General features: G+C 41.3%; 1 protein-coding gene across 4 annotated transcripts in view; it reads left to right on the top strand.

The window, feature by feature from the left end:
• zdhhc7 (zinc finger DHHC-type palmitoyltransferase 7) overlaps positions 1–13,699 on the top strand; it is a 68,278-nt gene that overhangs the window by 41,816 nt on the left and 12,763 nt on the right. For all 4 annotated transcript variants that reach the window (XM_033035799.1, XM_033035802.1, XM_033035800.1 and 1 more), the window contains 3 exons: positions 2,770–2,894; positions 5,497–5,593; positions 13,551–13,632. In XM_033035799.1, coding sequence (XP_032891690.1) covers positions 2,770–2,894; positions 5,497–5,593; positions 13,551–13,632 — 304 coding nt within the window. The remainder of the gene's footprint in view (positions 1–2,769; positions 2,895–5,496; positions 5,594–13,550; positions 13,633–13,699) is intronic.

Genomic DNA, 13,699 nt, shown 5'->3' with positions numbered 1-13,699 from the left:
TAATTTTTAAGTTTTGAATTGGCAATATTTATCAAAATAATTTTGTATTTTCAAGATTATTTCAGCATTTAAATTTTAGCACACAAACATCATACATCATTTTGATATTTAAGGAATATCAAGCTGGCAAATCAAATGTTTCTATGTTACTAAGGAAAAATGATTTAAATCTGAAAATTGCACTGTGAAGTTTAAACGTAAAGAATAAATCTGAATGATTTTGACAATGCATTCAAATTTCCGTAATAAATGCTGAAAAGCTGAAAGTAATTAAAAAGAATGTTAATTGCTGGAGGAAGCTAGAAAGTACTGAGACGCCACCTAAATTGTGATTTTGAAGCAGACCTTTAACGTAATGGTCAGGATTCTATGACCCCTACCACTTTTTGGGTCTTTGCTGCTAGCACAGTCACTCTGGGGTTTCTCACTTCCCTCTTGGATGCTTTTGATGTATCTTTACTCCATTTCAACCACTACCGGGATCTCCAGCACGCCTATATGTAAAGCCCCTGTCACACAGACGATTTTTTTCAGCGACTACAGGCTGTCACCGCAAGGTCGCGGGGTAATGCCTGTCTGGTCGTGAGTAGTCTCCTCAAGTCACCTAAATAGTCCTAACGTTTTTCTGGTCGCTGCTGGATATTGAAATGTTCAAAACTTTTCGGCGACTGCGGGCTTGACGTAGCTTGTCTTATCCTGTCGTAGGTGCTGTTGTAAGTTGTCGCCAGGATGACACAGGTTGTCGGAGAGCGGACACAGGTTGTCGCCAGGTGACGTTGGTTGTCGCCGGGTGCTGACTTTGGTGAATTCCATTGGCGACTACCCACGCCAACCTATGTCACTTGGCAACAGGTACTGGCGACTGAATTGTCTTCAGTTGTCGCCGACAGGGTCATTGCTTGTCGCGGGTAGACGTAGGTTGACTTTGGTTGTCGTAGGTGGACGTCCTTCTAGGTCGCCGGTTGTCGGTAGCTTGACGTCGACTATGTGGTAGGCTGTCGTAGCTTGTCGTGAACATTGTCGTGTGGGGGGGGGGGGTCCAGTCGCCGCTTTTTCGTCGACCTGCTATGACTGTGACAGTCGCTGGCAGTCGCTGAAAAAATCGCCTACGTGGGACAGGCCCTTAAGGCCTAAATCTTGCTGTCTGTGGAATCTGCCCTGTTTATCCAGCAGACCTAACATTGCAGCGTTACTATACCAACACTAATACCAACCATTACTTCCTGGATTGGAGTAATGAACTGCAATTCATCAAGGGATATATACTAATTGGAAAAAAAAGATAAGACGCTTCGCTAACGTGAGACCACATCTGGAGTATTGTGTACAGTTTTGGTCTCCTTATTTGAGGAAGGACATCCTTGTGATTGAGGCAGTGCAGCGTAGGTTCACGAGATTGATCCCTGGGATAGCGGGACTGTCATATGAGGAAAGATTGAAAAGACTAGGCTTGTATTCACTGGAGTTTAGAAGGATGAGGGGAGATCTTATAGAAACATATAAAATTATAAAAGGATTGGACAAGCTAGATGCAGGAAAAATGTTCCCAATGTTGGGCGAGTCCAGAACCAGGGGACACAGTCTTAGAATAAAGGGGAGGTCATTTAAGACTGAGGTGAGAAAAATCTTTTTCTCCCAGAGAGTTGTGAATTTATGGAATTCCCTGCCACAGAGGGCAGTGGAGGCCAAGTCACTGGATGGATTTAAGAGAGAGTTAGATAGAGCTCTAGAGGCTAGTGGAGTCAAGGGATATGGGGAGAAGGCAGGCACGGGTTATTGATAGGGGACGATCAGCCATGATCACAATCAATGGCGGTGCTGGCTCGAAGGGCCAAATGGCCTTCTCCTGCACCTATTTTCTATGTTTCTATGATAAAATGGCATGGTTAAATGTTTAATACAAAATTATTTAAGCTATTTCCCAAATCAGTCTCATTTGATTCTCAGCAATAATGTTTTGAAACATTTCAGGATTTAGGTAGGGCATGTCATATATTCGATCTTAAATAATATTTTGTTAATATAAAATAACAACTAAGCAAAAGTGATAATTATTTATAATATTCCTTCACAATGAAGCATGCATATGAGTCTGGATTCCCAGCTGATGAAAGGTAGTAAATTTAGAAAGACATAAATAGATTCATTAAATTTTGCAGATGTTCTTAGAGTAAAATAATAAAGATGCCTTAAGATCTCATGCAAAATATAGAATAGGTAAAATTATAATGCTTTTCAATTCTCAGCTCCCTTTAAAGGAAGGCTTCAAACCCAGTGAATGCTCTTTTCATTGGGAAAGCTGCATTTTTGAATAGCAAACTTGGAATATTAGAACTATTTTTACTGGAACATTTACTGAAGGTTTTTCTTTTAAATTTGATGGAGTCACTGTTTGGAGAGTCAGGTAGCATGGCAAAAAAAATTATGAAAATTACTAGAAAATGAGGACATATACCGAGAGAGGTTTCATAAACAATGAATAATGAAGCATTTTAACCACTGCCTGTGGTTCAAGCAGAAATCACTGCATCTTTTAAGGCAAAAATGGATATGCATGTGAAGCATAATAAGAAACGAGAGAATGCTTAAAACTTTTCATTGTTCTAATTGAAAATGCCATAAATATGCTGAAGAATGCCTTACAGTAGAGCTAAAGCTCCATGGTGGAAGAGGAAACCCTATATCTTTAGTTCACTTCATATTGCTTCATGTGACTGTCTTGTTTAGTTATCGTTCATGTGTGACCACTTTCATGGTTTCTTTTCACAGGGTGCGGTGCCTAAAGGCAATGCCACAAAAGAGTATATGGAGAATCTGCAGCTGAAACCAGGGGAGGTAATCTATAAGTGCCCAAAATGTTGCAGTATTAAGCCAGAGCGAGCTCATCATTGCAGGTATCGAAGAGCATCATTTATACTTAAGCTTCCAGTGCAATTATGATTAATGTGCCTGATCGTTCTGTAAGAGTAGTACTATTGACAGTGAGGTTAATAATTGTTGAACTATTACAAATTTTATTTCACATTAATTAGCAACTAATTAATTTACCTTCAAAAAATCATAGTTTATTTGTTTGGTGGTGCATTCAAAGTTAACATAAATTTTGTGTTGAATTGATTCTTCTTACAATACAATACAAATTTATTGTCATTTGAACCTGAAAAGAAGTTAAAACGAAATTTGGTTTCTGCAGTCATACAGCAAGAAAAGAACCAAGACACACAAACAACACAATTTACACAAACATCCATCACAGTGAATCTCCTTCTCACCGTGATGGAAGGTGTAAATAAGCAGACTGCACAATCTGGAGTTCAAGATCATCTTTAATCAGTACCCATATTTTAGCGGTACAGCAGGTTGTTAGTTGTTAGTTCATTGTTACCGCTTCCAAGACTGACCATGGTGGAAGTGGGTGTTAGTATGAATCATACAGTAAGATGGGGTAAATGATGCTATTCTACCATGATTGGTTCACATGCAATAACCAATCTACAGAAGGCAAAGTCTTGTCTCTTCTCTGTGTTCCATTCTTCTCCCGATGTTAAAGACCCCGGCGGGCGATGGCAAGTCCCGCGGCCATTTAGACAGCGCCGGGCGATGCAAGGCCCCTCTCGGGTCTCAATGTTGGAGCCCCCGGCAGACGATGGCAAGCCCCGCGCCAGGCGATGCAAGGCCCCGCTCCAGGTCCCAATGCTGGAGCCCCCGGCGGGCGATGGCAAGTCCCGCGGCCATTAAAGCCGCGCCGGGCGATGTAAGGCCCCGCTCCGGGTCACCCTCAATCCCGCAACTCGGGCGGGAGAAGTTGCCATTGCGGGAGCTCCGAAAAGCGGTCTCCCACCAGGGACCCACAAGCTCCCAATGTCACTGTCCACCGGGCCTGCGGCTGGAGCCTCCAAGTTCCGGAGTCGGGTCGCAGCAGCGCGCCACCACCGCTCCCCATGCTCCGAAGCCGGCCAGCCCCACGATGGTAAGTGCGCCGGCTCCGCGACTGGAGCCCCCAGGTCGTTCCGGTAGGAGGCCGCTCCACGATGCTAGGCCCCAACGACAACGTAGACCCGACAGGGAAAAGGCCGGGTCACCCGTACAGGGAAGAGATTTAAAAAGTCCCCCCCCCCCACATATACACGGCTAAAAACAATATAAAACCACAACAAACTATACATTCAACGGGGAAAAAAGACAGACTGACTGCAGAGGCCGCTGCAACGTCGGTCGCGCCGCCTTCTTGCGTATGGCGTGCACAGCCTCAACTTGTTCTATTTGATCTTGTTTGTGCACGTCAGGTTGATTGCATTAGGCGAAACAGGGCAGAACACGTGAAGGTTGCAATCTCCCACCCCGTTGAGTTCATTTATATCAACAGAGCAGTTGATTGTTGTTTCAACCCTAGTGGATATGAGAACAATAAAATGTACCAGCATGTAGCATCAAATTTGGAATTCTAAGAAGAGTTTCATAAAGTATCATGGAAGAGAAATGATTTTGAAATAAAAATAAAGTGACTTGTAAGTAATCAATGTGTATTGAATGGCTAGAGTTTTGACAGATGGCAGGCCACGTTTCAGTTTATTAGATTGATTTTATTATCAATCGCTTTATAATCTGAATACTAGAAATAAAGTTGAACAACTCTTCGTGAAACTGGATGTTATTTCTAAGCTATTTCTCTTCAGTGGTAGCCAGGTAACATTGAGGCTTAGATTCCAAATAGTTTTCATAGTTGTTGGCAGTAGAATTACAAAAATAATTGTATTTATTTACTGTTTTTTGCTGTATCTTTCATGACCCTATAAACCAGTGACGCACTTTTGAAGTCTCGTCATGATATTGTAGGAAATATGCAGCCAATCTCTTCGCTGCTGGATCTCGCAAACAACAGCATGAAAATGACTAGATTATATTTTTGGCGCTGTTGATTGCTCATATTCAAAATAATGTTCAAAACAGCAGATGAGACCTTGGTTAAAGTCCTGGTTGGAAGATGACACCTTACTAAATGCTGCACCAAATATCAGTCAATTAATTTTGCTCTGGATTGAGGCATGAATCCAGTCTTCTCACTTGATGCTTAAAATGTCAGATGAGACTTTGGCTAAAGTCCCAGTTGGAAGATAACACCTTACTAAATGCTGCACCAAAATGTTAGTCTATTTTGCTCTGGAATGAAGAATGAATCCACAGTCTTCTGACTATGTCAGGCCCAGTGGACACAATTAAGACTCAAGACATAGTAATTCTGCTCAATGGCTATAGCTGCTGCTGCTATACAGTAGCTCCATTCTATTGAAATAGGATGGAACAATCAGAAAACTTTAAAAATATATAATTTTGCTTGTGTTTGCGGATACGTTCAATTCTGAATATGTGATTATCTGCACTATGAGAAATGATCTGGAAGTATTATGAATGAATGTATAATTTAAAATTGACTTGTATTTCTTAGCTAATAATTTTTAGTTTGTAATGGCTATTTTTCTTTCTTCGCAAAATCAGTATTTGTAAAAGGTGCATACGGAAGATGGACCACCATTGTCCTTGGGTGAACAACTGTGTTGGAGAAAATAACCAAAAATTCTTTGTGCTCTTTACTGTAAGTTCATACGTGATCTAATGCAAATTTTTAGCAATTAAGGAAAACATATTAAGAATTGTGGAACTAAAAATTGGCTTTATAAGCTTTCATGGCTTAACTTTCCAAATGAATCCATGTTATTATGAATAGCATGCAACAAAGAACTAATTTACTAGGCTTGTTATTTACTAAGTAGCACTAATTTCACTATGTGCTGCAGGGGATTCGTATTCTCACATACTTTATCATGGATATTATAGGATTTAAATTTTCAATGTGTTGTTGAGAAGAAGGATAGATTAACTCACTAGTTGAATTTGTTAAACATTTTTGATTTGACTTATCAAGTAGCAGAGCTGCCAAGTGGTACGGATTTTCTGTATTTTGTACAGAAATGCGATAAGAATACAGATGTACGGTTTTGCATTGTTAAATATGGCTTTTTTTTAAGTCCGTATTTAACAACGGAAAATCGACCATAGATAAGCGTAACAAGGAGGTGTAGCGGGCAGGTGGGAGCGGCCAGGATCGCCCCGATTTCCTGTTTCGTTGCCATGCCACTTGCCAACGGTGGGGTGGTGGCCCCATGGGGTTGACTTGGGTTCTTGCTGCTTGGAAAATGCAGGGATGTGGGGGGTCATGCTGTACTTCTGGGGATTGTAACAGATTAAATCTATTGGTGTTTTGGGTTTCAAGATCTGGATGATTGTTTTTGTGGGCGTTGGTCTGCCGCCGTGCTTGGATTGGGGTCTCTCTCTCTCTCTCTCTCTCTCTCTCCTCTCTCCTCTCTCTCCTCTCTCTCTCTCTCTCTCTCTCTCTCTCTCTCTCTCTCTCTCTCTCTCCCTCTCTCTCCCTCCCCCCCTCCCCCCCCCCCCCCGCTATGTCGCTCTGTCTTTCGCTCTCTCCATCCCTCTCTCGTGCGCTCTCTCTCTCGCTCCCCATCTCGTCTCTCTCTCACTCCCTCTCCCTCACCCTCTCGCCTCGGCATTCCCGGAATCATTTGGCATTTTGCGGGGACGGCTGCATCTGCGGTTCCTTCCTGTTGGGGGGGCCCTGGCCGGGGGCGGCTCCTGGTCCGTTTCCTACAGCACCTACTCCGCGCCGAATCGTGGGGCTTCAATCGGCCCGTTTGCGGGGCCTTCATCGCCTGGCACGGCTTAAAACCAGCCGCGGGATCTTCCATCGCCCGGCGGGGCTTCAACATCGGGAGCCTCGATCGCCTTGATGCAGCAATTTGACCGCGGAGTGATGGAAGATCCCGCAGACGATTTTAAGCCATGGCGGGCGATGAAAAGCCCCGCGAACGTGCCAATGCGCTCTATGATCTTTGCTTCACCAGGACGTCTCCCTCCTCCAATCACCGCGCTCTATCCTCAGTCCCACCGCCCTACTTCCGCCTCTGACTGACACCTCCCTCCTCCAATCATTTTGCTGAATCGTCATGTCACTGCCTGCTGACCGACATCTCTCTCGTCCAATTGACGTCCTCGATCATCACGTCCACTCCCAATGTCTCGCGTAAAGCGGAGATTTTCGATAGTTTTTTTTTCACCGAATTTCAAAATCCGGATTACAAAACATGGGGGGGGGGGGGGGTTGACCATACGACAGAAGAAGAAGACCGCACATAATATTTTCTTCAGCAAAATGGCACTGAGTAAAAATACTGATTTTCAGATACTAGAATACTGAAATGTTCTGACAAAACTTGGCAGCTCTGAAGTAGACCAATGTGAATGTTTGGTGACATAAAAAGCAGATGTTAACACAATCAACAAGAAACCTAATCCACTGTTGGTTAGGGAAATAGAGATAGAGTATTGTCATTTAAAATAAGTTCCTGGTTAAATTAAGGCGTTGTTCCAGTAGAAGGATTTAATGTCAGTAGCATGTTGTAAATTTCTTAAGATTATTTTAAATTCTTTGCCACCCCATTTGGAATTCTAAATCATGTTTGTTTGTCTGAATCAACCCAGAATATATTTTTTAAATCATATTATGCTAAATTCACATCCCCGATCTTTAATATGTGTGCATTAAAAAAATTTAAACATGACTTTTGTGCAATATAGTCAAGCTTCATACCACAGTAGGCTTTTTGTCTTATTGTTGTAAGAGATGCAATTTGAGTTGCTATATAAAGTAATACATACTACTCAAAATGTAAGCATTATTTGGGGGAAAAAATCTGTTGCCCAGAAATTCATCTGCATAATGATTTTATCTTCCAGCCACAAGCAAATACATTTTTTGTTTGTCCAGAGTGAAGCACCAACAACTCTCCCTCATTACATCTCATTCTCCACTGTGTATTACTAAGCCACATCTCCTGAGGTCGGGATCCAGCCCCCACTTATTTGCTGCCATGTCCTCTACCCCCCAACCATTCTTCTAAACTGGTTACAGCTCCTATACCGCACTTCCCTCTCAAACCCTGATCCCAAGCATTAATCAGTCATGAGCTTTGAGTGCCCACCCTTCATCTCTCCCTCGTCCCCTTTTAGCTTGATCACTCCCAACCCTAACATCTGAGCAGCTCATTTTCAATCCCAATAATGTAACACAGCCCTTGAGGACAACTAATGATGATGTTGGGAGTTATAAGTGGTAACTCATAACCTCATGTTAAGCCTAACTAGTGTATCTTGCTCTGGCTGCACTAGAATTTCTAGCCCAGTATTATTTATATTTCAAAAATTCTAAACAAATGAGTTTTTTAATATCCAAGAGATGTCCATGAGGGGAAGCAAATTGGAATGCTTCAAAAACTGCCGCACTTACTTTCATATTGTCAGTCCAACAGAATTGTTTTTTGATTGCTGAGATGGTAACTAGCAGGTGAAGGTGGCCTTTTACACACTGGTCATTCCTTCACCTCATTACTGAGGGCATGGAATCTCCCATTGGTGAAGGACATTAGGAAGTGATTGTAAAGAAATTGGTGGACGAAGATGGAGAAATGATAAAAAAATGGTGGCAAAATTAAATAATAAGATCTGCCGAATAAAATCATTGTGAAGAGTATTTTCACTGAAATTAATACACAACTATAATAAAGCTCTTAAATCTTTCTAACGTGGCATTGCATTCCATTGTTGATTTGAATTGTGAATAGTTCAGAATTTATGGTTATATATATCAATGTGCAATGAAATTCCTTGTTCACATGAAGCTCACATAGTAAACAGTATACAAACATACAGTTATAAATACAACAGTAAGTACATGAGGAGTGCAAAAGAGCATTTTGAGTGTAATGACCTGTCGCAATGAGTGCAATAAATTCTTAATTCATCAGGTTTTGAATGGGGGGGGGGGAGTTTTCCCCGCCATGGGTACCATGTAATCCCATGCTACCTGCTCCATGGTTGGATAGTCGGCGATTAAACCATCTCCCCCACCTGGTTTGCTAGGTGAGCAGGGGGCTGTGGACCCCCAGCAAGACCAAAACAAGACCTGTCAAAGGGCGGATGAGCTTCTAGTGAGCCAACGGCCATCCACACTTCAGTAGAAGTTGCGATCACTGTCGTACATAGCATTGTAAGGAGTGAAGAAAACATGAAATGTAATTCTTCCCTCTCCTTGCTTCTCAAAAGAGAAGTTGTTAATTAATAATTAATTTAGGTTGCCGACAGTACATTTCATAATGACAAAGCATTGTATGATTAAAGTGGCTTGCCAGTTAGTGGGATGTAGACCAAGAAATTATTAATGACAATATTACAACGACAACATTTATCCGTCTGTTGTTTTAACAAAATGTTTTTTTTAAACAGGTTTGGGTGCCTGAAGCATAAGGCCAGGGGTGGGGGTAGAAGCAGTCACAACAGTCGGGTTGAACAGGCTTTTAGATAGACACGTGACTAGGGAATGAAATGAAATGGAGGAAATGCAGGATTTGTTTCAATAAGCATCATGTTTGGTACCTACATCGTGGGCTGAAGAGCCTGTTCCTGTGCTGTGCTGCTCAATATAAGCCATCGAAAACCTCCAGCAGGGAAAAACTTCTTGTAAACATTGTGTTCATTTCATATTCCTAAAGATTATGTTGACTCACTATTTTGATTAATTATTCAGTCTGTGCTTTATGTCTTTGGAATACCAGTATTGTTTCTGAATATTAATCTCTTGGGTTAATAGAATTTCCAAAACCCATACTTTGAACTCAGACTAATTGCGGAAACTAGAGAGGAAATTGCGGGAGCCCTGGTTGAAATTTATGAGTCATCCTTAAATACAGGAGAGGTGCCAGAGGATTGGAGGGTGGCAAATGTTGTGCCTTTTTTCAAGAAGGGCTGCAGGGAAAATGCTGGGAACTAAAGGCCAGTGAGCTTAATATCTGTAGTTGGTAAGATGCTGGAGAGTATTCTGAGGGATAGGATATACAGGCATTTGGATGGGCAAGGGCTGATTAGGGACAGTCAGCATGGTTTTGTATGTAGGAGGTCGTGTCTCACAAATCTGATTGATTTTTTTGAAGACGTGAGCATAAAGGTTGATGAAGGCAGAGCTGTAAATGTTGTGTACATGGACTTTAATAAGGCGTTTGGCAAGGTGCTGCATGGTAGGCTGCTCTGGAAGGTTAGATCTCATGGGATCCAAGGAGAGATAGCTGAATGGATAGCAAATTGGCTCTATGGAAGGAAGCAGAGGGTGATGGTAGAAGGTTGTTTCTCAGAATGGAGGCCTGTGACTAGTGGTGTGCTACAGGGTTTGGTGCTGGGCCAGTTACTGTTTGTCATCTACATCAATTATTTGGATGAGAACATACAGGGCAATTAGCAAGTTTGCTGATGATACAAAAGTTTGTAGTTTTGCAGATAGTGAAGATGGTTGTGAGTGATTGCAGCAGGATCTTGGATCGATTGGCCAGGTGGGCAGAAGAATGGTTTATGGAATTTAATACAGAGAAATGTGAGGTGTTGCATTTTGGCAGTCTAACATGGGCAGTATCTACACAGTGAATGGCAGTGCTTTCTTAACTGTAGTATATGTTTATTGCCATATTCCTTTATAAAGACAATTGAGATGTCAGACTTTGCTCTGACATTGAAAAGACAGTTTTTGAGGGGTATGCCTTTAACAGTGGTAAGATAGTGTATTATATGTGCTCCCACACAGCCTGGAATGGCTGGAGAGAGACACTGCCAAAGGCTGTGGAGAAGTCCACATGATCACTAGTTCATGTTACCTGATGGTTCATGTTTCCCATGGTTAGGAAGGTTACTGATGGCAGGTTAAATGATCGGACTCATAAGCAAGTCATTGGTCAACTCACTTGTGTGCAGCTAAATCTGTTGCCGTATGTATCTGGATTTTATGTAGTAAAGAAAAGTTTAATGTGTCTAATGATGAAGTTAAAATCCAATTTTTGGAGTATGTGAATTAATCCTGTCATCATCACACACAAGGAACTAGTTTCAGGATCTCTCGTACGCAGAAAATAGACCAGCATTACACAGGATTTTCAGAGAAAAACCACCAAACTCTGGGAGTGTGATGGCGTCACTGAGGGTTCATTGAGCAATGCACATTGCGACCCTTACCTTAAGTTGGGAAATTGGTGAAGATCGGGACAAACATCTGACAAGGTTCCGTATGGTAGGCTGGAAGGTTAGATTGCATGGGGTCCAAGGAGAGATAGCTGAATGGATAGAAAAGTTGCTTCATCGAAGGAGGCAGAGGGTGATGGTGGAAGGTCAGACTGGAGGCTGCGACTAGTGGTATGCCGCAGGGTCCATTACTGTTTGTCATCTATATCAAAAGAGTTGGATGAGAACATACACGGCAAGATTAACAAGTTTGCAGATGATTCAAAAGGTGGTGGTTTTGCAGATAGTGAAGATGGTTGTGAAAAATTGCAGCAGGATCTTGGATCGATTGGTCGGGTGGGCTGAAAATGGTTTATGGAATTAGAGAAATGTGAGATGTTGCAGTTTGGAAGTCTTACATGGGCATGATCAACACAGTGAATGGTAGGGCTTTGGGGAGTGTTGTAGAGCAGAGAGACCCAGGAGTGCAGGTGCATGGTTCCTTAAAGATGGAGTCACAGGTAGATAGGGTGGTCAAATAGGCATTTGGCACATTGGCCTTCATCAGTCAGAGTAATTAGTATAGAAGTTGGGAGGTTGTGTTGCAATTGTATAAGATGTTGGTGAGGCTGCATTTAGAGTATTATGTTCAGTTCTGGGCACCATGTTATAGGAAAGATGTTGTCAAGCTGGAAAGGGTGTTAAGATTTACAAGGATGTTGAATGGGGTAGAGGGTCTGAGCTATAGGGAGAGGTAGAGTAGGCTGGGACATGATTCCTTGGAGCGCAGGAGGATGAGGGATGATCGTATTGAGGTGTAATAAATCATGAGAGGAATGGATCTGGAAGATGCACAGAGTCTCTTGCCCAGAGTTGGTGAATCGAGGGCCAGAGGACATAGATTTAAGGTGAAGAAGAAAAGATTTAATAGGAATCTGAGAGTAACTTTTTCACACAAAGGGTGGTGGGTGAATGAAACCACCTGTCAGAAGAGGTAGTTTAGGCAGGGACTATCCCAATATTTAAAAAACAGTTAGATAGGTACATGGAGAGGACAGGTTTGGAGGGATATGGACCAAACGCGGGCAGCTGGAACTAGTGTAGTTGGGACATGTTGGCCTGTCTGGGCAAGTTGGGCCGAAGGGCCTGTTTCCAGGCTGTATGACTATGACAAACTCCTGTTCCATTTTGTTCATTCCTGTCTTCAATCATTAGTAAAATTTAAATCTTTTTTGTTTTCAGTTTAGACCACAAATATTTCCATTGTGGCAAAATCAGTAGAGTCATGAATATCATTGACTTATCACCTCAATAACTCCAAGTGTTAACAGATTCAGATTCAAGATTCAGATTCAATTTTTTTTTTTTTTTTTTTTTTTTTTTTTTGTAAACAACCTTAAAATTCCGAGAGCCTCTGGAACTTGCTGTCATTCACTTCATTTGTCTTTTATTTGAAAGCGATCTTGTGTTTCTTGTTGCTTCACAAGTGTAAGTTCATCATTAAGCCCTTCAATTATCTCATCTCCAGGGAATAAAGCCATGGGTATAAATGGATAAAAACCGTATCAGCTTTTCTAGCAAAGGCTTGATATATGAATAGCAGGAATAACTTTTTTCGGTAATGTACATTCATTTTTGTAGTCATTTATAATCTGGTGAAATTGTAAAACATACTGCATTGCTTTATAAAGAAAGTAGCATTCATTTCATCTAAAAGAGGAGAGAAACATTAAATGTTGCTGCAGTTTGCATTGTTGCAGTTAAGAGGATATACTAAGGATCTCAGTCCATTCCTAATTTTGATATGGAATTCCCATCTCAAATTAATTATAATTTAAAATAATCTGTTTATTTCATAGTATGATTTTACTTTACTTTTCCATTCTAAATTTACAAATTATTTGCATAATAATTCATTGTGCAATTCCCACTTAAAGCCAAACTTTAAAGCCCTGCTATTGATAAAGCAACCTATAGAAATTTGGGGTTTAGGAAAGATTTCTTACATTATGGGCATATTAATCCAAATGAATTACGTACAAGTGACCCGTTGTCATTATTAATTTGTGGATTGGTGGAAATGTAAGAAATCAAATGTTAGATACTTAAGTTCTTATAAATGAGATTAAAGCAACATATTTAGCCTTTGTAATGGTTTTGCCATTTTCTAACAGCAAAACAATCTGCCTCTATACTCGAATTAGACTTTTTTATCGTCAGAGCATTTGAACCCAGTCAATTTAAAACCAAGCGGCATATTACTTCATTAAAATCTGTATGTAAGTCACTGCTGACTGGCTTGCAGACTGAACAAAGCCTTAGAGATATAAATGTTGACCTGTATTGTGCCAGACTGATCCCGTCATTACTGACTGGTCTTGCTTGATAATCAAAGTGATAGTGACAGGTGTTGTGCAATAATATCTCTCTCCATCCACTTGCAGATGTACGTAGCACTGATTTCAGTCCATGCGCTGATACTATGTGGCTTTCAGTTTTTCTTCTGTATCAGAGCACAGTGGAGTGGTGAGTAATTACATTAGTCTGGAATGGTAAAGTTGTCTTACGAAAATAGATTTGAAAAAAGACAGCA

The sequence above is a fragment of the Amblyraja radiata genome, chromosome 17 (genome assembly GCF_010909765.2).
Source record: "Amblyraja radiata isolate CabotCenter1 chromosome 17, sAmbRad1.1.pri, whole genome shotgun sequence".
NCBI lineage: Eukaryota > Metazoa > Chordata > Chondrichthyes > Rajiformes > Rajidae > Amblyraja > Amblyraja radiata.
The sequence above is the reverse complement of the archived record's forward strand: the minus strand, read 5'-3'. Positions and strand labels throughout refer to the sequence as shown.